The sequence below is a fragment of the Mytilus edulis genome, chromosome 2 (genome assembly GCF_963676685.1).
Source record: "Mytilus edulis chromosome 2, xbMytEdul2.2, whole genome shotgun sequence".
In the NCBI taxonomy this organism is placed as follows: Eukaryota; Metazoa; Mollusca; class Bivalvia; order Mytilida; family Mytilidae; genus Mytilus; species Mytilus edulis.
This window is the reverse complement of record NC_092345.1, coordinates 41539248-41565107: the sequence shown is the minus strand read 5'-3', so window position 1 is coordinate 41565107 and position 25860 is coordinate 41539248. Positions and strand designations below refer to the sequence as shown.

Sequence of the window (25860 nt, the reverse complement as noted above, 5' to 3'; positions counted from 1 at the left end):
ATAGGCCATTTAGTACATATTCCAAGGGGAAACTTGATGCAAAGCATTATTTTTTACTGTTTCATTGCATTTGATAGAAAAAGAGGACTTTGTGGCAAATAAATCAAGATTTTTATAGAAAATCCACAGCCTTTAATACAGAGATTTTTGTTATAAAATTTGAAACATAAATTACTCACTTGATTTTCTATGATGTGCTAGTGTTTATTTTTTACAAAAAGTTCTAAGTAACCTGTAAATTCCAAAACACCTCGTGTTGAGTCACTAAAGTCGAGCGCACCCTAAAAGGTGTACTTGATTTTGGCCATATTTATACTTGTCTTAACCAATAACTACATTTATAAACTTGATTTAAGGAAATCTATGCTAGCACTGCATGCAATAATCCTGTATCTATCAGTCATCAAATTGCCAAATATGAGAGTACAAGGATAAAGGCTGTGGATTTTCTATAAAAATCTTGATTTATTTGCCACAAAGTCCTCTTTTTCTATTAAATGCAATGAAACAGTAAAAAATAATGCTTTGCATCAAGTTTCCCCTTGGAATATGTACAAAATGGCCTATCTCTATTATTCATTATATCTGTAGTTTTGATACAATTGAAGTTTGAAAAGTTCGTACAAAAATGGCTACAGAAGGGTACATAAACCTTAACTTTTAAAAAGACCTTGATTTATAGGTTAGACAATACTTGGTCATGTTTTATGAAGATTTAAGCCCATCGTGAAACATGATCAAGTATTGGCTGATCAATTTAGAACAAATTCACACTTTCGAGTGACGTTACAAAATGATCCTTTCTTAATGTTATATTCAAACCTAAATAAGAGTTCATTTTTTATATGAAGAGAATGTAAAACATAGGTAATGAGCTCTGACATAGTTTATGAGGACCAAAAGGATAAATTGTTTTTCTTCTGTTTCAGGTAAAATACTTTATATCTTGAGATTTTTTATTTTAAAAAAGCACACAATGTTATATGAATCCCCTTTTTGAAATTTGATTTTTTTTTAATTTATTAAACTCGCTGTATACATATTTGAATTCAGACCATTCAACATTAGATGGTTACTTTTTAATGATAAATTTACATGTATTGTGTTTTTTTGGAGAAAAAAAATCCTTTGCTTTATTTACCAGCAGTCTGGCATTGTTTTCTTGAAAGACTAAAAAAAAAAAATTCACTCAAATGTCAAGTATATAAATATTATTGTACCTACATCGTTATCCCCATTTCATTTTTTTTGGAATCATATTCTATATATGTGTTTCATTAGAAAATGTATGAAAAATTGCAAAATTCAAAATGTTTTTGTTTTAATCTTTTATCTTTCATCTTTAATCAGTAGGCTTTTTTCATAAAGGAAAATGCCTCAGGGGATTGTACACTTCGTTAGTGCAGTTATAAAAGAGTTCACTTTCATAGATAACCTACAATAAAAAGTCATTCATGTATAGCATTTCATATTGCATGGAAAGCCATGTACTAGTGAAAATTAGAGAAAAAAAAATGACTTTTCATTGGACGAGAAGGGGTGAGGATGTTCTAAGAGATTAAGTTTTCATTGAGAGATGTAACAACCAAAGATGACCTTAAGGGCATACGATACAGTTACAGGGGAGGTAATGACGTTGCTAACGTTGCGACGTCAAACTGACATATCGGGAAAAGATGCATTTTTCGATTGATTTTTATCATTCAAACTGATATAATTTGAAAACGAGTGCATGGACCCCGATTTTTTAAAACGACATTTTGTTTCATTTTGCAGGGAGATTATGTGGACCAAATTTGATAAAATTGTAAATAGTGCAATTTTTTTAATTTTGATAAATATACAGCAAAAAAAATTCTCAATTCATGACCATTTGATAAATATGAGTTATTTCTGAATAAAAATGCATAAATTTTTAGGATACTTATAAAATACAGAAATAACAAATTATTTAACAAAAAAACAATTTGTGTTTATCTTTTTAAACAAAAAAGTTATGTCTTTCTTTCGAAAGGAAAAATACGGCAACAAATCCGAATTTTGAGCAAATATACAAAATTTCGACCTCATTTAACTCAAAAAGTAACACATGAAGGTATATTTTTTATTACATATCAGGCAAAAAAATAGCCTGTATGCAAATTTTCATCAAACTTTAAATACGGGATCAAAACTGTATCGTATGCCCTAAATGAGGTAACAAAAGATCTGGTCAAGACCTCTGTGTATCCTACAATTTCATTCTCGTCTTACCTATCAAATTCAAGAGGAGTTCCAATTTTATTGAATAATAATTTTGAATTTAAAGTATTTAAAGAAAAGGGAGATTTGAATGGTAATTACATAGCACTATATATTGTGATTGGTGAACAAAAGATAACTCTTGTCTCAGTTTATGGTCCTAATACAGACAGTCCTAATTTTTATGACAAGATTATGAACACTGTTGAAGATTTTGGAAATGAAAGTTTTATACTTTGTGGCGATTTTAATTTAGTATTGTATCCAAATATTGATTGTTATAATTATTTACATGTAAATAATCTTAATGCTAGAGATAAAATGTAGAAATTATAGACCAATGGTCACTTGTAGATACTTTCAGAGAAAGCATTAGGAAAATTATTCTAATGCTAGAGATACATTGTTAGAAATCATAGACGATTTATAAACAATGGTCACTTGTAGATCCTTTCAGAGAAGTTTTTCCAGAATTAAGAAGATATGCCTTTTAAACAAGCTAGACTAGATTTTTTTCTAATTTCAGATTCTCTGTTATCAAATTTATCAAATTGTAAAATAGAGTCTAGCTACCGTTCAGACCACTGCATTGTGGTTCTAGATCTAGAATTTAACCCTTTTATACGTGGTAAAGGACTGTGGAAGTTCAACAATTCTCTACTATATGACAAGGAATATATTGATATTGTTAAAGAAAAAAAAAATAGAAGTGAAAAAAACAATTTGGTGCATTGGTCTATAATTTTGAAAGTATACAGAAATTTGTATTAATGATGATCTCCATTTAACTATTGATAACCAATTATTTCTTGAGATATTATTATTAGAAATTAGAGGTAAAACTATCTCGTATTCTAGTTACAAGAGAAAACAAAGGGATATAAAGGAAAAAAACTTTTACAAGAAATTAAAGTTTTAAAAGCTGCTTTAAATGAAAAATCGTGGCAAATATTAGAAAGTAAGAAGCAAGAATTAGAAATGATAAGACAAGAAAAATTGAGGAGTAGAATTAAACGGTCTAGAGTTAAGTAGGTCGAGGAAGGTGAAAAACCATCAAAATATTTTTGTGGGCTTGAATAAAAAAAAATTCAAAAACAAACTTATCCCAAGAGTAGAGTTAGAAGATGGTAAAGTTGTTGTTAACCAGTTTGATATCTTGACTGAGGTTACAACATTTTATGAAAATTTATACAAGAAAAGGGAGGTCAATTGTTGTAAAGCCAGTGATTTGGAAAGGGACCTAAAGGATTTTAATTTTAATAAATTATCTGTAGAGATATAGACGAGTCTAGAAGGGGAATAACTATTGATGAAGTAAGTTGTGTTTTACAAAAGATGAATAATGATTAATCACCGGGATCTGATGTTTTTTTTTCAACTGAATTTTTTAAGTTTTTCTGGAGAGATTTAAAGTCATTTGTTGTAAAAGCATTACATTATGCCCGCGTCACACTGTCCCGATTTTTATATACGATGGACACCCGAATGCGAAAATTGTAAGTTCGTACGAAGTTGGTCCCGATCTCGTTAAAATACCCAAAAGTGACCGAAGCAAGTACGATGAATAACGAAGTATATACGAGGGTGCCGAAAGTATATACGATAGCAAAAGATGGACATACGAAGGTTAACCGAAGACGGTATTTGAGCTTCATATCTCAGCCGAAGCCTACAAGATGGATCACGAAGGCTACACGATGGATTACGATGATGGCGCGATGGCCATACGATGTCTAAAAGACGTCGTGTACAGCTTACGATGCATTTAGTTATATGCCGAAGGCATCACGCGTTTTAAATTGTTTGATCAGTATTGAATATATATTATATTGTACATTTAATTTTTGGTTTAATCATAAGACGGAAGACCGTGGGTATTTCCAGTTACTGAATAATTTGGTTGATTTCTAAAAAAATAGTTTATGTATCAAATATGCGTATTCAATTTACCATTTTCTTCATGTGTCATATACAAATATAGTGTCCATATTTGTCCCCAATATGTTACATACCAGGGGATGCCACGCTCGGCATTGCCTTGTTTGAACTGTAAAATGTGTGCACTAGTCTGAATAATCACCCATAATTATGCCCATGTTTACTGATCTATCTTAAAGGTAAGGTAATGGGTTCGTTGATCCCTTTTATTCAAAAAGAGCTCTTTCCAGGAGAATATCATAATAATATAGACTAAAGGAAGGATGTGGGGAAAGCAACAAATGCGGCAAAATATGACATATAGAAAACAAAATGTTTATGGAGTAAACATTCGTGTGACAACAACTCAGACGATACATAAAAAATCAGAATAATGAAGAAAAAGTTGGTTACCCTATATACGTGTACCTGCAGTGTTGGTAAACGAGGTGCGTTTATGATTTTTATTATGTTATTTGATATGAAAAATTGACAAAAAATAATATTTTATTTGTAAAAGTAAATCCTGAGCCTGTAATAGATGCTCTTCTTGTTCCATTTGAATTAATAGAAACAACGCTGTCGACTTTCTTGTTCTCATAGAATCATATGATATGAGGTCCATGTTTTGTGAACGTCTTTCTTAACTGTCATATTAGACTGACCAGTGCATATCGCGCATGGCACTTTAAATGAATTTAAGCGCGAAAATTAACTTACATTTAGCTGGATTTATTGCCGTCGTAGTTCCATCTTGTCACCTTCGTACTTTTATTCGATGGCATCACGACGGGATTACGAGGTCTTCACGAAGTCGTGTTGCCATCGTAAGACCTTCGGTTAGCTTCGTGATTCATTCGTGTAGACATCGTAATGTCAAAACTGCCCGATGGAAACGATGGAAACACGAATGCAATACGATGTTCAAAGATGCATTCCCGGTGACATTACGATGGTGAGGATGGTGATACGAACTCAATACGAAACATAAACATCGGACGCACCTTCGGGGATTTTTTAACATGTTAAAAAATTTAGAACCCTTCCCGAAGTTGTCCCCGAAGGCTAGAAAAAGTGGCCGATGGTTCTACGATGGTTAAAGATGACACTACGAATGGCCCGATCTGGATACGATCAGTCCCGATTTTGAAAATTTCCATAATCGTGTTGCCATCGGCGTAAAAATCGGGACAGTGTGACGCGGGCATTATGGATATATTATTGGGAATTATCGGTTACTCAAAAACAAGGGAGTATAACATGTTTGCCAAAAGATAATAAACCAAGACATTTTCTTAAAAACTGGCGACCTATATCATTATTAAATACTGTTTACAGAATTGGTTCAGGTGTAATACCACCATAGATTTTCCCCTATTAGTCTTTGTTAAATTTGCACTTTTCAAAAAAATGTGCAGAATTTATCCTTGTTTCAAATAAAGAAATACTTGGCATGAGTAAAGTTTTAACCTGTCCAGTTCTATAGAAAAAAAATTCACATAACATTTCATTGCATATAAGAAAATAACCATCATTGGAAGTTAACCAATCAAATTTCTCCCCTTATTGTATCTGTGTACAAGGTTTAGTCACCATGTAACCTCAAGATTACAAAATTTTCTATAGAAATCCCAAATAAAAAATAATGGTGTTTTGAAATACCCAAGACATATGTTTATGACACAGAAATGGTTTTACTGCAATAAAATGTAGGATTAATTACCTACAACTGTCAAATTCAGGGGAATATTTTTTTCGACCTACTTTCGTATACAACCGGATGTGACGTACCATGATTTGGTGATATTACACCTTCAGGAGTTATAGCTAGTAGATTTAAAAAAGTGTTATGTAATTATGTAAACTGATTGATCTTGATCAGACTGGTTTTATTAGTGGGTGCTATATTGGGGTTAATATCAGATTAATCTATGACATTTTACAATTTACTGAAGAAAATGACATACCTGTTTTATTACTTTTGATTGACTTTGAAAAAGCTTTTGATACTATTTCTTGGGATTTTCTTAATAGTGTTTTAGATTTTCAAAATTTTGGAGAATACATTATAAACTGGGTTAAAGTGTTCTACAAAAATATTTCATTTGCTGTTAATCAAGGAGGTAATCTTTCAGATTTTTTTAAGGTAGGACGTGGTTGCCGTCAAGGTGATCCTTTATCACCTTATCTATTTTTACTGTGTGCAGAAATTTTAGAAATCAGAATTCGTGGAAATAAAAAAAATTGAATAAATGTGACGAGAGTAGAACATAAGTTGTCACAGTTTGCCGATGATACATCATTAATTTTAGACGGAAGTGAACAGTCTCATTAATTGAATTAGAATGGTATGCTAAACTTTCAGGGCTTAATATTAATTTCACAAAAATGCAAGTAGTTTGGATTGGGAACAAAAAGTATAGTAATGATGTTTTATGTCTTGAAAAAAACTATCCTGGGGTAAAACAGATTTCACTTTACTGGGAATCCATTTTGATGTAGATTGAGATAAAATTGTTGATATAATTGAGCAGAGACTTCTGGTCACAAAGAAATTAATTAAAACTTGGTCAAGAAGAAATCTTACTGTTATTGGTAAAATAACTGTGGTAAAAACTTTAATTCTACCTGTCTTAAATCATTTAATAAACTCATTACAAAATCCTAGTGATGTGATTATAAAAAAGATGAATTTAATTTGTTTGTATATACATTGAACGAGAAATATATGTGAAGTATACAATTTTCTGACGTCACACACGCGAATCAATGAATGTGTTTGTAGATAGATGTTTTTGTGTTCTGTTAAATTGTTCCTGTTAAAATTGTTACACGATGATGACAGCTGTACCCATATTTTGACTATTTTATTTATTATGTCTGTTTAGTTCACGCATCATTGTAAATATAATGGAATTTGATGAGACTGTCATCAAAGTGAAAGGTTTGGCGCTTTAAAACCAGGTTTAATCTATCATTTTCTACATTTGAAAATGCCTGTACCAAGTCAGGAATATGACAGTTCTTGTCCATTCGTTTTTGATGTGTTTTGTCATTTGATTTTGCCATGTGATTATGGACTTTCGGATTGGATTTTCCTCTGAGGTCAGTTTTTTTGTGATTTTACTTTTTGCTACACCTTTATTTGGCTTTCACCTGTGCACAGGATAAAGAAAGAAATATTACAAAAAATTATTGTGAGGGAGGTTTAAAATTGAACAATCTTAACCTATTTATCATAGCTTTGAAGTCAACATGGGTTAGAAAACTATTTCGTTCAGAATGTAAATGGAAAAATGTATTTTTGTCAACAGTAAATAGAGATAGACTATTCACATGTGGAAACGGATATTTATCCCAAATTAAAAATAATGTGAAAAACAAATTTTGGAAGGATGTTATTGATGCATGGGATATGATTGTGACTAATGAAGAAACCCATACATGGGATTATTTTTTGTCAAGATCATTGTGGTTCAGTTGATGTATAAAAATTGGTAATAAACCAGCTTTTTATGTAGAATGGTTTAACAAAGGTTTTTGTTCCATAAATGACATTATGTCTGAAACTGGAAAATTTCTCTCCATTGCCCAGTTAAAAGAAAATTTTGATATTGAAGAAAATGCAATAAAATATAACAGTATTATTTCTGCTGTTAAAAAAGCAGCAAAAATTATGCTGTTGATTATAAGTTATTGACTCCATTTATTCCATCCTTTTTGAAAATTATGTTGAGAAGCTCAAGAGGAACAAAAGATATGTATTCAATACTAATCAAGAATAATATTATATCAAATGGGCAAAGAAAATGGGATAAATTATAAATTGTGAAAAAGGGGAATGGAATTTTTTTTATAGAATACCTTTTGTAGTGACAAATAATACCAAATTGCAATGGTTACAGTATAGAATCAATCAGCGTATTTTAGGCACAAACAAACTATTGTATAAAATAAAAATAACGGATAACCCAAATTGTACATTTTGTCAAAAAGAAGATGAAACAATTGAACACTTGTTTTGGAATTGTCAGATTGTACAAATAAAGGCAACAGTAGTATACCGCTGTTCAAACTCATAAATCCATGGACAAAAAACAAAATCGGACTAACAAACTAAAACTGAGGGAAACGCATTAAATATAAGAGGAGAACAACGACATAACACTACAATGTAACACACACAGAAACGGACCAAGCATCAGACAAAATCCCACGAGAAAAACAAATATAACATCAAAACCAAATACATGAATTTGGGATAGACAAGTACCGTGACACGTCTTATCGCAATGTGAATGTACAAATATTTTTAAATGAAACTAACATTGGTTTCTTTCAAATGGTATAAGTACTGTAAATTCAGAAATTAATGCGAGGTTTTTATTATTGCGAAAAATGCGACTGAGTTGTAAACGCAATAATTTAAACTCGCATTTTGAAATATTTTATATGAATTTGACAGGATTTTTCTCAGTATTCTCTATACTATTCTAAATTGTATTTTTGGAGATATCTCAAAAGCTTTTAGTAGAAATGTGACCAACCTGATTTTTCTGCATATCAGACATTATATTTTTAGTTGTAAATGCTTACAAGAAGACTTACATTATTTGGAGTGCAAAAGAAAATACAGGATCTTTACTGTATTGAGAAACACATTGCTGTTACAAAACAAGAAACTTGAAATTTTTGATTAAATGTGGAGTACTTTCACTATATTATTTGACACTTAAATAAATAAATGTACAAACATATAGAAGCAAACTTTTATGTTTAAATATGACAGAAATAGGATAGGATGTTTAAATTAAAATTCATCTAGGCAAAACTTTTTTTCTTTTTTCTTTTTTTTTTCTCTAATTATCAGTTCTCTTAAATATCGGGTCTATAATGCAGAACTCACTATGATTTTTGTATCGATTTTTTTCTTTTTCTACTTCAAACATATTTTTTTTATATATAAATCTGTATGTTTTGTTATTAAAAATAAAGTAAATTTTAAGCTATTTAGATTGTTAAGAAACATCCAAATTGTTATTTATGTTATGGTATATATTTTTATTTTATTATGTCATTATAATGTGTAAATTACCAACACATACTAATATCTGCATTTATATGTTATTTACTAATGTTAACGAGGCCGGGATAAGGTACCGGTATTCGATGTAATGAGCTAACAAATGTACAGATTTCAATAAAATATGATAACAAAACAAAATAAATATGATGGTTGCGACCAGCGTAAAGAACTGTTTAGCCCTCTGGAGTATCTGAAAAGGGGGGTTTCGTGTTGCACATTCTTTTGTATTCTGTGTAGCGTTTTCTTGTGGGTTGTTTCTTATCTGCTTGTTTTTTTTTTGTTATGCTGATATAAAATAAGGAGATGTGGTATGATTTCTTTGTCGCACCATTGCTGCCACGCCTGCGTATAAATATTCATATCTCCTAGTTTAGAATATTCCCTATCGTGATTTCATTGATAGAGAATTGTGTCTTACAAGGAATCTTTTTAAACAAGAGTTCCAATTTGTAACGTTAAATCATCCCTTCAAAAACTTTACGGACGACATCAGGAGTTTGGGTTAACCATTATAAAATATGTCGACTTATACATTCCAATTGTTGCAACCACAATTTCGTCCTCTTTTCATCGATGATTACATCGTCGAATATTACCGAAGTTAAACTTACACAAACAACACTACGCGTGACGCATGTGGAGCAGAAGTTTATCCTTCCGAAGCAGCTGAGATAACCCCTTGTTGTTTTTGTAGGGGTTTATGTTACTCAATCTATTTTTTTCTAAGTTGATTTGTTATTGAGTAGTCAGTTTGTCCTTGAGTTGGAGTATCCCTTTAGTAACACCAAGTTTCCTAAATATCTCTTTATTTTTTACATTAACCATCTTAACGCAAAAGACCAAATGAATTCATTAGGTTCAAAATGTTTAAAAAAATTTCAATTTTCCTTGGAGTTCGGTATTTTTGTTATTCTACTTTAATATATCAATTCAAACATTTCAAACATTTCAGAGACAATTATCACAACAAATTATTTAAGGAAAACATCATCAAATGTTCAACATCTGCGCATAAGGAATGAAGAGGCAAACCAGTTTGCATCAGCTCGATTTTTTTGATTTTTTTCAGATTAATTGCCCTTTAATGATGTTTGTTACCGATCTAATCAGAGAAAAAAAAAGAAAGAAAAAAAAACCAACAGTGTACAATCACAATATTTTAAACTTGAGACTGAGCAAATGCAAACCCAACAAAAACTTACCTGTGAGTTCATGTCCTCCGGAAGGGTAAAACGATCCTACTTAACATGTGGTACCAGTCGTGTTGCTCATGTAATTTATAACTTGGTATTAAGTCACATTCGTGGAAAAGAGGATGTGAAAACTGATTGTGAGTACCATAAATGGAACATATTAGTTGTCATCGGTGAAACTAATATTATATTATGATCACCCAACGCGTGAAAGCGTCCGTAAATTGTTTCGACGGGGTGACTTTAACTTCAACACTTGGAACCCTTAGGTTAATATACACATCTCTATAACATGCCATTGCTATTTATCTTAAATCTTATTGGTATTTCATTTTAGTAATGATAATGAATGGTTATGTCAAAGGAGGATTTTAAGTAACCCAATGATGCTGAAGATTGGTCATCAAACTAAGCATTTAGAAGAAGTATGTCATCTGTTGTAAAATCGTGAGATAATAGTTCAATAATGGTGAAACTGTTTCACTTTAATTATTAAAGTTTATCGGTCAAAATTCCTGACGAGAAACTAATTCGCATGTAAAACACATTTCAGAGTAATATTCCGAGAAAATTATTACCAGTGATTAAATGGACGATATATGTTTGTAAAAAGAGCGGCTGACATTGATGAAAAAAACATCAAACAATAAAACATATCGGACGTCTGATTTATTCATTCCTCATTCGTTACAACAGCAACAAAAAAAACCGCAACGTACAGATCTGAGAGTACTCACAAACAAGTTCAAAGTCAAACACAACTAATAAAAAAAAATTATGTATCTAAAACTAAAATATCAATCAGTACACTTCCAACAATGGATTTAGTGGAAATACATCATTAACAGTCAGAGAAAATTTACAAAGGAATACGAATACGAATACGAATTTGTTTATTATAGTGACGTGACATTGTGTATATATACAGTATAATAATAATATTTGTCAATACAATGTTTGTACACCCGGCACATTGGACCTATAAGTCACTTAAAAAATATAAATCTTAAAATCATTTCATATTAAAGTCCTGTAGTTCAGTTATTTACATAAATGACTTGTCTGCGTTTGGTAAATGCTTGTAAAATATATATAGCTGTTCTTCTTAGCAAATAAATAAAAAATTGTATTAATTGTTCACATTGTGGCAGTGATAAAAATGTTTCTTTGCCTGGTATGGTTGAGTAAAGTTCATTTCGGAGTTCATTATATAGATCACAGTTAATAAGGAATGAATTTCCCTTTCAATTTCATTTTTGCTACACATTTTACAAAGTCTGCTGTCCTCAGATTCGGCACTAAACCGTCCTGCATCAATTCTTAGAGGTAGAATGCTACATCTAACTTGAGCTAACATCGACCGTTCGTTGCGTTGTAGGTTAAGGTTCACGTATGCTTCAGCAGAGAAATTATTTTTGGAAAGTTTTATATGTTTACAGTTTTGGATATTTATCTAAGTTTTTAAACCAATCAAGACTATGCTGTTCAAGTAGTGCTGATTTTGCGTTATTTGTATCACAACTCTTCCTATTCTGAAAAGTTTCCATTACTCCAATGTTTGTCATTATAGTTTTTCTGCTGACCAATTGTTTGAGCATATGCTATAGTCCCATTGAAAGATACGTTTGCAAACCCTAGAATTATCCATTTTCAATAGTCTATTCCAGTAGCTTATCATGTTACGACATCGTCGTTCTTTAGAAGGTAGCCATCCGATATCCCCTTCTATTGCTAGTTTTGGTGAAAATTTCATCTTCACCCCTTGGAATTCTTGGTATAATGCTTCCTTGTGAGTAGCAATCCTTTATCAAGAAAATCATGATAGGAAATACAAGCTCTGGAATATCGTTTCATCTGGGAGATAAGCACTTACCAATGATTGTGGAGCTAATCATTTTCAAAATTGTGTAATGTTTCAGATTACCTTAAAAACATTGGCAAATGCAGTAGAAGACTATACCGTAAATGGATTTGGGAGATTTGAAGTTGAACCAATCACAAGAGATTTCGCAATAAATGGTAAATTAAATAAAAAAAAAATATTTTTCAACTATTTCCATTAAGATCGGGGGAAAAAACCAATAATGTTCAAAGGTACCAGATTTATAATTTGATACTTTAACAAAGCACAGTGAATGTCGGCGGCCAGCTGAAAGACGCCTCCGGGTGCGGGAGTTTCTCGCTACATTGAAGACCAATTAGTGGCCTTCGGTGTCACTTTGCCACATTCCCCATTTCTATTCTCAATTTTACTAAATAAAATATCTCAGTTTATATCAGATTAATACCGAGTTACAAACAAGAGCAAATGCATATGTTGTGTGCAAATTGTTATATTGTGAAATGATAATTTATATAGACTCAGTTGTGTACAATAGTTATCAAAGGTATCAGACTTGTAATTTGATACGCCAGACGCGCGCTTTCGCCTACATAAAGACTCATCAGTGACGGTTAGACAAGTATTTACGAACAAGTATTTTGTAAACTTCATATATAACATATTTTTTGTTTATACTCAAATACCACATGAAAGAAGCAATATAGCTACGACATACATTTATATAAAAAAATCTTAAGTATGATTTTTTTTCAATCATTAATGGAAGTGAAATAGTGAAATAAAATATCGCTTTCAGCAGCTAGAATAGTTCAATTTTGTCAAAATAAGCTAAGAAACATTGATGATGAATTATTCACTTATCTATTTATATCTATATTTATGTTTATATCGCTTATATGGCAATCGGAGGTAAACTCGACAGTTAATTACTCGTAGATGGCGTCGAGACTAAAATACACACGAAACGGAGCAACATTTTATCGAGCTCATGCGCGGATTATTGCTTATTTAAGACTTTTTATTATTTGAATAAATGTTTTTCATTGTTGTAAATCAAATATGAGAATTTGAGTCAAATCGGTGAACATTAATTTGACAACTAGTGCCCCTTTAAGAAAAATTTATGACCAATGCACACATGGCAAATATATAAAACCGTTGCATGCTATGTGCATCGACAATACAATTTAAAGAAGTTTTAACATGTTGTTATAGATATGTTTGTCCCTTTTATTAATACAGTCGATTCCACTTAATTGCATACCGCCTAATAGCATAATTCGGTTAATTGCATACTTTTCTCCTGCACAAAACTATTTCCCATTCATCTAATGTTAAATTGTACGGTTATATGCATAGCCTCACAAGTGGCATTTCGGTTAAGGATTATGTACCCTTGTGTTGATTCAATGCTAAACATATGGAAATTTTATAGAAAATCTACAGCATTTATCCTTGTACTCTCATATTTGGCAATTTCATGACTGATAGATATAAGATTTTTGCCTGTAGTGCTAGCATTGATTTTATTAAGGTTTATGTACCCTTCTGTAGCCATTTTTGTACGAACTTTTCAAACTTCAATTGTATCAAAACTACAGATATAATGAATAATAGAGATAGGCCATTTTGTACATATTCCAAGGGGAAACTTGATGCAAAGCATTATTTTTTACTGTTCCAGTGCATTTAATAGAAAAAGAGGACTTTGTGGCAAATAAATCAAGATTTTTATAGAAAATCCACAGCCTTGATCCTTGTACTCTCATATTTGGCAATTTGATGACTGATAGATATAGGATTATTGCATGCAGTGCTAGCATTGATTTCCTTAAAACAAGTTTATAAATGTAGTTATTGGTTAAGACAAGTATAAATATGGCCAAAATCAAGTACACCTTTTAGGGTGCGTTCGACTTTAGTGACTCAGCACGAGGTGTTTTGGAATTTACAGGTTACTTAGAACTTTTTGTAAAAAATAAACACTAGCACATCATAGAAAATAAAGTGAGTAATTTATGTTTCAAATTTTATAACAAAAATCTCTGTATTAAAGGCTGTGGATTTTCTATAAAAATCTTGATTTATTTGCCACAAAGTCCTCTTTTTGTATCAAATGCAATGAAACAGTAAAAATTAATGCTTTGCATCAAGTTTCCCCTTGGAACATGTACTAAATCGCCTATCTCTATTATTTATTATATCTTTAGTTTTGATACAATTGAGGTTTGAAAAATTCGTACAAAAATGGCTACAGAAGGGTACATAAACCTTAATGTAGCTATTGTTTAAAACAAATTAAAATATGGACCAAATCAAGTACACCTGTTAGGGTGCGCTCGACTTTAGTGACTTAGCACAAGGTATTTTGGAATTTACAGGTTGCTTAGAACTTTTTTCAAAAAATAAACACTAGCACATTATAGAACAGCAAGTGAGTAATCTATGTTTCAAACTTTATAACAAAAAACTCTGTTTTAAAGGCTGTGGATTTTCTATAAAAATCTTGGTTTATTTGCCACAAAGTACTCTTTTTCTATTAAATGCAATGAAACAATAAATAATGCTTTGCATCAAGTTTCCCCTTGGTATATGTACAAAATGGCCTATCTCTATTATTCATTACATCTGTAGTTTTGATACAATTGAAGTTTGAAAAATTCTTTCAAAAATGGCTACAGAAGGGGTCATAAACCTGCATAGAAAATAATCGCCAGCTAAATATGCTTAGTTAAATCTGACGAAATTTTTGACCGGAAACGGCAATATTATTCTTGAATGCATCACAGTTTTTGATATTTCACATTTACTTCTGTGTTATTTAAATAAAGTTTAAAACAGGTTCTTTCGAGTTTACATGATTATAAAAAAGGGCTCGATGTGTACACAGGTAAAGTTTCCCATATTCTATTTTAAGCCTCGAGGTCATAAAAATGTCAATCAGCTGATATAATTTTTTTTTATTTTTAGCATTCGGAAGTGTTTTGTATGGAAATTCATTTGAATCAACATTTACACAGAATGGGAAGACAATGCAGGAATTTGCAGAGAAGGCAAAGTATGGTATTTTTACCTATTTTTAGTTTGGGAACCGATTAAGAAAAGCGGAATTTTGCATGCATGTCAGATAAATGTGTTCCTCTAACATTTATGTGTTCGATGATTTTTATTTTTCCATCTGGTGTTAGTGTTGGATTGTTTTACCAAATTTTATTATACTTTCAATTTCTTTCATTCTTGGATAATAATTTAAAAATAAAATTTCGTGCATATTGACTGAAATGTTTATACTATCAGATTATTACATGGCATTTTTCATATCGCATGTATTATCAGCCCTAGGTTCAATATCAGCCCAAGAGCCGCATGGCTCGAGGGCTGATATTGACAGAGGGCTGATAATACATGCGATATGAAAAATGACATGTTATGATCTTTTTATCATATGCTTCAACAGTAGAGAAAAATAACAGATTCATATATTGATCCTTTTACGTGGTTCCCGAAGTTTAAAGAGTAAAAAAGTTCACGGCCGTCGGGCCAAAAATTTGATACATTCAATATGAAAATCTTTCCGAGTAACATATGCCTCAACAGAGAGAGAGAAAAAAATAATTTTAATATGGACGAATCGACAAAAAAATAATTCAACAAGATACATAATGATCATTGTTTGGAAAAGTCAACTTTTTAAAGAAACTTTCTAAACTATGTTTCAGAAAAACTTAAAAAATGCATTTATTAAATAATTGTTTGTTTTTTGTTTTTTTGTTTTTTTGTTTATTATTTTAAACAATATACTTTCCAGTATCCAAATAATTGTTTTGTACACTGCTTTGTAATGTTTTTCACTGAAAACGTAGCATTGAGGTGTATTTTCCGGAATTAGCCGAGTATTACCGGAATGCCATGTGATAACGTTACGGAAAGGCATGTGATAACAATCGAAGCATGTGATAAACTTTTCATATCAGCCCGCTAAGCACCAATTCGAAAAATATGGAATTTACGTCAATTTAATGCTATTATCATACGGTAAAATTAATTTGTTATTTAGTCTAAGTATATGATAACTAGTTATATCAACCTTCAGGAATCCAATTATAATTCACAATTTTCACACATTACGTCTTAAGTTTATTTATTTTTTGGCTTATACAGCACCTCTGTTTTCTCCAGGTTATTTGCTACCAGACTTTTTTGCAGTCAGTGAAGAGATCAAATAGAGATTTGGGCGTACTACCAAGAATTAGTGTGTCATTTTTGTATTTAAAAATTAAACATTCTGTATCATCTTTCATCATTTCATTCCTTTTGATATTATATAATTTGGAGAAAAAACTATTCTTGTTTGTCTACTCTTTTAGAAATAACTTTGACGATGCTAAGAAGTTATTAATGACACCAGAATGCATAATGAAGATGCACCCAGCATGGAAACGTCACAACAATAGATGGAATTTTCTGCTGAAAACAAGTTGGTATAAATCTTATGATCTTACTCCATGGGAAGCTAACAATGCACCATTGATCAAGTTGCTTTAAACAGAAATTCAAACATGAAATAATGTAAACATTAAAAATCAATATACATTCAGTGTTTCATATTATGTCTTTCCAAATACAGACGATCAACAGAAGAAATTTGGTACGATAATAATTCATTCTTACATGTATATTAGTGATAACATTAATGATACGGTTTTACTGCACTCGATGCAAATTTCGACAAATAATGCATCTTTAGTGATGACGGAGGCAAAAATATTTTTTAAGAATTTCATAGCTTATCACAAAATTGAAGAGCTGACAAAACAAAACAAGGACAAACAGTATAACTGAATCATTTATTGAAAAAAAACACCAGTTATGCAAAAAAGTTTTGTTTGATTGTTAAAACATTGTTTCTTTCATTGAATTTTCCATTCTAATGAGGTTTATAGCATAGTTCACAGTGTATTTATTTAGAATATAGAAAGTGCTCTCGACAAATGAAACTGTATGATCTAAAGCTGAGTTCACACGTAATTCGAATTCGATTCGCATCAACTAATTCGAATTAGTTTAATTCGCATTCGAAACGTTTTACGTCCTAACGTCAATTCTTTACTGTCCAAACGACGTTAGCTTTTAAGAGAGTGTCCATGGAAAAACCAGGCAGTGGATGGCACATGACATATTTTGTTTTCAAAATTTTGTTCATCTATTTCATATCACAAATTCATTCTTTCTCAAAGTTAAATTTTGTTTTTTTTTATTAACTGCAACAAATAAAGACAACAAATAAAGAGAAAAAAAATACATAGAAAGCACTCATAATTCATTGAAAAGGAGAGATAACTCTTCATTTTGTACAACATTTTGTTGCATTGTTAGTGAACTTTAAAATCATTTTCTGAGTCATCCACTGTTGATTCAAAAATATCTTTGACATATATATATCCTTTGTATGATATAAACATTGTATTGGAACCAAAAATTCAGTGGGGAAAAAATTATGTTGTGCCACCCATATCATAGGATTTGCCTGATATTTACTTGGATAGCCTCTTAATTCGTATTAACAAAAACGTGTTTCTAATGCGAATTGACTAATTCGAACTAGTTAATTCGAATCAACTCGAATTAAAAAAAAGGAGAGGTTGTGAACGCGATAAGCGAATTCGATTCGCATTCGATTCGAATTCAATTCGAATTAAATGTCCGTGTGAACGAGGCATAATGTTTCTTGTTTGTGAAAACGAATGTACATCATGTTCCTTTTGTTTATGCCAACCATGGAAATATTACAGTGGTATCTTTTGGCTCTCTTTCACATGGTATAACGTGTTTCGAGGGGAAAATCTGTTTAGGTAAGGGTTCTCTCACCGTAACTAAAATAAGAAAATGGAAGTGTTAACGCCAGTAAGCAGAGAAAACATAACACATGTGATCGTTAGAAAGGCACATTTAATAATGATCGTGAGGCGGTAAACAGTAAAGGGAAATAACCCATCAATCATACATGTATAATCATGACACATGGAGTAATCTTCATTTGTTTTCCCTCAATGTAACACTAAAGGACCAACTGAAATATGATATACTTAGTTTAATTTTAATTCAATTGAACCGGCTGCGTTAAGACGACAATGTTGAAGGTTCTGTTCGCCACATAACAAATAATACTCGATGAATTAGCGAACTAAGTTTATTGCAAATAATAAAAAAATTCGTTTTCTCTTTTTATTCCATAGGCTAACCCGAGATGATCGTTGATTAATGCAAATAAAAACTTTTCATTACAGCTATGGATATGATTGAAAGGCATTCAAACGACACATCTGATTGTAGTATTCTGTCACATTTGTTGCAGAACAGAAAACTTAACGATAAAGAAATCTACATTAACTTGACAGATTTACTTGTTGCCAGCATAGACACAGTAAGTTTAAAATAATGGAACCATCCAACCAATGTTTTTACTTTCTTAACTTATTTACCCGGTCACGTCCACAATGTGATTTTGTTAGATGTATTTCTATGTGTACCCTACTGATGAGGTTTTTCTAAACTGATTTGTATAGTTTGTTCTTATGTTATACTGTTACACTATTGTCCAAGGTTATAGAGAGGATTGGAATACCGCTAACATGTTTAACACCACCCCATTATGTGTGTATGTACCTTTCCAAGGTCAAGAACCTGCAATTTAGTGATTATTGTTTGTTATACTAGGTTACATATTTGTTTTTCGTATATTTTTTTTGTACATAAATTTGGCCGTTAGTTTTCACGTTTGAATTGTTTTACATTCGTCATTTCGGGGCCTCTTACAACTGAATATGCAGTATGGGCTTTCCTCATTGTTAAAGGCCATTTGGTGACCTATATTTGTCAATAACTGTTTCAGTCTTTGAAAGAGATGTATTATTTGCAACCACATCTTATCTTTTTTATATTCAGACATTAAGGATATTGTAAATGTGAGTGACATAAGGCCTTTATTTTTCTTCTTTTATGTTTCAGACAAATACAACCTTACAATGGTGTCTCTATGAACTTGCATGTCATCCTGCTGCACAGAATACAATTATATCTGAAGCTGAAATGATATTGGAAGGACGATCAAGTTTGGAGAAGACTGACTTGGATAAATTAGAATTCCTCAGTGCTGTTCTTTGGGAAACGTTAAGGTTGAAACTCAAACTTTCGAATTGATTCTTTTTGAATTAAGACAAATATAAAACTAAAACGAAATTTGTTATGCTTCATATAATATCGATTCTTCATAAACGTCATACATTTCGAGCCGTTATCTAAAGTATACAATTGAAACTCACAATATAAAATGCCAGACACTTCTATTGATAGGCGCAAGTATGACAACTCTATGTGTACTATAATGCTATCTGTAAGGAATTTGTTTTCTCTTACGTCATAGCTATAAAAGTATAAAACAATACAGCGTGGTATAACCTTTTATTTAATCCGCAAAACAAGAAAATAATTGAAAAGAAATGTGTTGAATTTTGTTTTAACTTTTAAACTGGACACTAATAGTAGTATTGTTTTCTGGTTTCTTGCCATCTGATTAAAACGAGTACTTTCAATTTATTCTTTTAAATTTTTTGTTTGTAACTTATCTAAAAGCTGATAACATTACAAAAGGGGTCATGTTTGATTACCCTTTCCTTTATTATTTAGTATCAAACACCCAAAATGCTATAGGATAAACAGCGAGTTATGTATTGATATAGCTAGTAAATTCTACTATTTAAATTTCCGAAATCGATCAGATTTGATGGCATGTTCGAGATGTAAACAATTCTCATCTTAGCCAAATAGAAAGATTTCTGCTTCTTTTTTTTCATAACAAATAATAAGTGATAATAAAAATACCAAACTCCGACGGAAAGTCTCTTAATTATTTGCAAAATCAAAAGTTCAAACACATCATATGAAACAACATGTCTATTTATATAATTTCTTTTATCTTAAAGGTAACAATTACCTTAATAACGTTTTGTTTACTTTTCTAGAAATGCATTTTGTTTTAAAAATAACTTGTTATTTCTTTAAACAGTACTTTACCTTTTAAATCGAACCTGCTTTTGTTTGTAGATTGCACCCGGTTGGATTCTTTACAAGTCGCATAATAAAAGACTGCATGGAAGTGAAAGGTATTATGATACCACCTCAGGTAAATATATTGTTGTTCTACTGAACTATCTTTTACAGTTTATATAATACTACCAGTGTAATCATGAGAACCCATCCGTGATGAATTTTTTGTCATTAAAGAATCTTCAAACGTTAAATGTATTTACAATATTTCCAAACCCGGCACTATTTAACCTCTGACATGCTATTCAGTCATTTGTAGACTGCATATTGACTTGGAGAGGTATTGTTGATTACTGTTTATATATTATAAGGGGCTTTTCTAAGGTACTTTGTCGTTTTCGATATAGTAAATGAAAAAAAAAATTGATTGATATCGTTAAGGTGATTATATATTCTTGCCTTTACAAATATTCGACTTTGATCGCTCCTGATAAAGGTAAATCCAGAAAAAGCGCTTCAGACGCATGCAATTTATAATGTGTTGTTTTCATAATTTACAGCACTGGATCGATACCACTATCAGTCCCCGAGGGTATCACGGCTCAGAATTTGATGCGACTGCCATAATCAAGAGTTCAAAATGGTAAATTTTACGGACGCCATCACGAGTTGGTTAACCGTTATGGAATATCCGTTTCACAGATGATATCAGATATTTTCCTTATGTCGTAACTCCAATCCAGTTCCCTTCTCACCAATGTGACTTACCTAATTAGACTATTTACCTGGTTTGTAATAAAATGATCTACATGAAGGGTGCCACATGTGGAGCAGGATCTGCTAACCCTTCCGGAGCATCTGAGATCAATTTAAGTTTTGGTAGGGTTCGTGTTGCTAAGTCTTTAGTTTTCTATGTTGTGTTTTGTGTTCTATTATTTGTCTGTTTGTCTTTTTCTTTTTTAGCCATGGCATTTTCAGTTTATTTTCGATCTATGAGTTTGACCGTCCCTCTGGTATCTTTCGTTCCTCTTTCATATAAGTGAGTCAAAGTGAGAGGTTTAGCTAGCTATATAACCAGGTTTAATCCACCTTTTTTACATAAGAAAATGCCTGTACCAAGTCAGAAATATGACAGTTGTTATCCATTCTTCTTTCTATACTGCGCGGGGCTCCTCTGGAGCATTATCGCATTCTTTTGGTGTGTTTAAGCTTTTGATATTGTCTTTTGTTTAGGGACTTTCTGTTTTAAATTCTCCTCGGAGTTCAGCATTTTAGTAATTTTACTTTCCAGCAGTCAGTTCTTCTGAATTGATATGATTGATTGCAAACCTTTTAGAAATTGTCCGTTTAAATTTGTGAAACTATATGAAACTAGGGTTTTAACTTTTCGACCCGATGGTATCACCAGCCCAGTAGTCATCACTCCGGATTGACACGAATATCAATTATATGGTCATTTTTATAATTTTCCTGTCACAAAACTTTGAATTTTTCGAAAAACTAAGGATTTTCTTATCCCAGGAATAGAAAATCTTAGCCGTATTTGGCACAACTTTTTGGAATTGTGTGTCCTCAATGCTCTTCAACTTTGTTCATGTTTGGCTTTATAACTATTTTGATCTGCTCACTGATGAGTGTTATGTAGACAAAACGCGCGTCTGGCATATTAAATTATAATCCTGGTACCTTTGATAACTATTAACTCACCAATCATTGACTCTAAAAGACTGGACATGTGCAAAATATTAGGGAAGCGTTTACTAGATTTTAGATAATTGGATATTCCAGTTCCGCATTATTGGCATAAATTATCTCAGTTATAATGTTTGGTATACACATTGTCAAGACTATGGTTGTTTCTTTTTTAGGTGTACATGAATACAGATTTTACTTTAAGGGTTGGAACGAGAAGGAGGGGGTATTATGTCACTTGATTGTGAATTGATATTTATTCAAGCAAAATATTTAACTATTAACTTTTCACAGTTTAACATTAACGATACATTTTTTTCTGCTATAGATGCGCATTTCGACAATCGTGTCTCTTTAGTGATGCTAGAGGACAAAATGCACACAGCGATTATTCTACATTTAATCATACCCTAATACAACAAGTATTTCAAAATAAGCAATGGCTAAAAGTTGGTAAATGCACTCATCAGTTTATAATTGTAATGTGATGGTGCCTTATGCCATAATACCCGTCTGCCAATCATTTTCATATGAAATACCTGCAACCTCGTTTAGTTCTGTCTGGTTAAACATTCAAGTAGGATTATCGACAAGCCTGATATATGGTGAATCTATGATGGTCCAGTTGTCTTTTACAAATCACAGATACAAGATTTAAAATGGTGCAATAAAATTCAAATTTATATACACATTTATTGTTTAATTATGACATGTCAATGAGAAATAATTGTTATATGTCTATACATTCCATATGTTTGCTAAGATTGCATGGGGAAGAAATTTTTCTAAGCCTCTTTAGTCAAAACAACAAATTGTGCTCTGGTTTGCTGAATCAAAAACAGTTTAGAATTTCAGTTGCAAGAAACACGCTTAGTAATGCGGGAAATGTAGAGCAAAATTTTTATCCGTTTTATTCACAATTGCCTCTGTTGTCCTTCAAATCGATTGTTTGTTCATTCGTTTATCATCAGCGCTAGGCATACGCAACTACTAGTAAAACTACAATCATCAGTTATAAATACTTTAACATTGTGCTCTTGTTTATTTAATTGTATTGTAGATAAATTTAGAAAATTTTTGAGTTTTTGGATTCCATCCCTTTATGTGTAAATGGCCTAAGATAGATTTTGGCTATTCATTTTATATCTCTTTTTGTTATATAGCATGCATTAATGCATTTATAAATCCTTGGCTTCAAATATTCTGGTTTGGGCATTTCTAATAGTAGACAGAACATGAAAAGTGCTTTAGACGCAGCAAATTCATAATATGAAATAAGCAGATGTGGTATGATTCCAATTGAAAAAATAAATAACATTGTCCAAACGACGTTCATTTAAGAAGTTATATGTCACCGTGCAGCTTTCAAAAATGGGCAAATGCCATTTGTTAATACATAAAAAGTGCGGTCTTAGTCTACACAAATCTAATCGTCTTATGATATTATTCATATTTGTGCATGTGATACATTAATTGTGCAAACCATGTGGTTCATTTCAGACCAATGTTGCTATTTCAATGTACGTAATGGCAAGAAATTCGGTTCTTTTCCCAAACCCAGACAAATTTGTACCAGAGAGATGGATGACTGATAATGCCAAAATAAAAAAGCTTAATCGTGATGTTTTCTTCGGTTTTGGACCAAGAATGTGCTTAGGTATATATTATAATATATGTTTAATATCAAATAACAAACTGTAAAATTCACATGCCCATTACCGAAAAAATATTTACGAAAATACCCTTTTCAAACGGAGAGGTTCGTCATGCAATCGTGTAATATGTTTAATGTTTTAATTGAGAATGTTCCTGGACTTTTATAATAGCAATACAGGATTGATATTTGGTGGGAGAGTGACTATAAAGTACGGAACTATATACACTATTTACCTACAGTTTTCAAGTATAATACGTTATATCCCTATCATAACTCCTGAAATTAAGGCAATTGTGCTGTAAGTACTTGTGTACTTTTATGGATTATCAAACTGCAAAGGAGTATGACAAGAGAGTTCTAAGAGTGAACTAAATCTTAAGCTATGTCATAGCTCACTTATTAACCAATATTTACAATATAAACAAATTATGCAAAGCTAGATATACAATTTTTTTCACTCTAAGACTGTTTTACCTTGCAATAATATTAAAACATTTGACTTCTCTACACTTTACATAAGTGTTCCCCATTCCAAAATAAAAGACAAATTGAAAGAGTTGGTATAGATTTGTTTCATAAAAAAAATGGCAAACGTAGATATAAGTATCTTGTATTAGATTCAAACGAAAAATTCTCTGAAACTGACATATCGGATGCTTGATTTCTTGATTGACAACATATTTGCTACGTTTTTCACGAGTTGATCGACCGTTATGAAATAACCGTTGCATAGATGATATCGGATATGTTCCTTATGTCGTAACTACAACCTTCATCCCTTTTAATGAATGTGACCTATAGAATTATTATACTATTTACCGGGTTTGTAATAACATGAGCAACACGACGGGTGCGACATGTGGAGCAGAATTTGCTCACCCTTCCGGAGCACATGAGATCACTACCAGTTTTTGGTGGGATTCGTGTTCCTTGGTGTTGTCAGTTAATTTTCGATCTATGAGTTTGACTGTCCCTCTGGTATATTTCTTCCCTCTTAAAAATGTCTAATACCATATGAAAATCACAGCACATCGACTTCATTAAAGTCTTAAAAGAAAGGTACATTTTGACTTGATACACATTTAAAAACATCTTGTCCAATAGTGTATGCAAACAATTTTGTTTGATGCAACCTTATACCAATGTTACCAACCAATATAAACGGAATGATGCCATCATTTTTAATTGAGGCCTGTCAAAGTCTGTAGATTTTGTATTCCACTATTTATGATTGTTCCTTTCAGGTAAAAAAATGGCTGAAATGGAAATGAAGCTCTTTATACTCAAATAAAGGCAACAGTAGTATACCGCTGTTCAAAACTGTGTCAAAGTAAGACACTCAAAGTTTAATGGTATTTATGTTGTATATATAACTAAAAACTAATACACAACAACATAATTATTTTCATGGCCTATATGGCATACATTTGATATTCAATTTACAATCAGTAGGGCGCGAAAGGCTTTATCGGCTAACAGTATCGCTTTGATATAATTTATGTCGCGTAATTTATTTTTTAAGACACGGTCAACCCGATTCGGAAAATAGGGGGTAGGGTGTTAGTACTGAGTTTATGAATTGACTGATGCTGCAAGTGTGTCATTTTCAAGGAAACAGCCTCTCTGGATTTGTGTAAATGGCGAAAACAACGTCTTTGCATTCAACCATCTGGTTATCAACGATGTAAGCTATCCTAACAAGGTGATACATATCTCTTAGCATTATCCCCATAAGAAGTTCTATCTTTTTGGAACAGTGGTCACTGTCGATTGATAACCTCTGGCTGTGTCTAGATCTAGAACTTCGACAACCTTCTAGTTCAATCTGCATGCTTTCGCGTAAAGATTCCATAGTTGCATTTTCTCCTTAAATCGATGATTCTTTGTGTTTTGTGTCTACTTCCGTAGAATTAAGCTCGTTTTTAACTCACCGAAAATACCGGGCTTACTTATCTGTTTGTACGCCAGACGTGCGTTTCGTTCACATGCCCTTGTTTCTGAAGAAAAAAACCAAATATTTTGTATATAAAGATTAAAACAAATCAGTGGGAAATGGTCCTCGTTACAGTTAGTTACAACCACTGGGTCTATTCCTCTGAGTGTGGATTGTTATTCTTCTCGGGTATCACCAGCCAAGAAGCAAATACTAGTACTTTGGAAGCGGATTTGCCATAGAAACACCGAC

The 25860-nt window shown here is 31.8% G+C and overlaps 1 protein-coding gene across 1 annotated transcript in view; it reads left to right on the top strand.

The window, feature by feature from the left end:
• Window positions 1-24976, top strand: part of LOC139510193 (cholesterol side-chain cleavage enzyme, mitochondrial-like) — a 30679-nt gene extending 5703 nt beyond the window's left edge. Inside the window, exons 2-10 of the mRNA XM_071296650.1 lie at window positions 10775-10862; window positions 12357-12456; window positions 15251-15338; window positions 16648-16757; window positions 18568-18704; window positions 19289-19455; window positions 20384-20462; window positions 23519-23675; window positions 24920-24976. Of these exons, the coding sequence (XP_071152751.1) occupies window positions 10775-10862; window positions 12357-12456; window positions 15251-15338; window positions 16648-16757; window positions 18568-18704; window positions 19289-19455; window positions 20384-20462; window positions 23519-23675; window positions 24920-24966 (973 nt within the window). The 3' untranslated portion in view covers window positions 24967-24976. The remainder of the gene's footprint in view (window positions 1-10774; window positions 10863-12356; window positions 12457-15250; window positions 15339-16647; window positions 16758-18567; window positions 18705-19288; window positions 19456-20383; window positions 20463-23518; window positions 23676-24919) is intronic.
• Window positions 24977-25860: the final 884 nt, after the last annotated feature.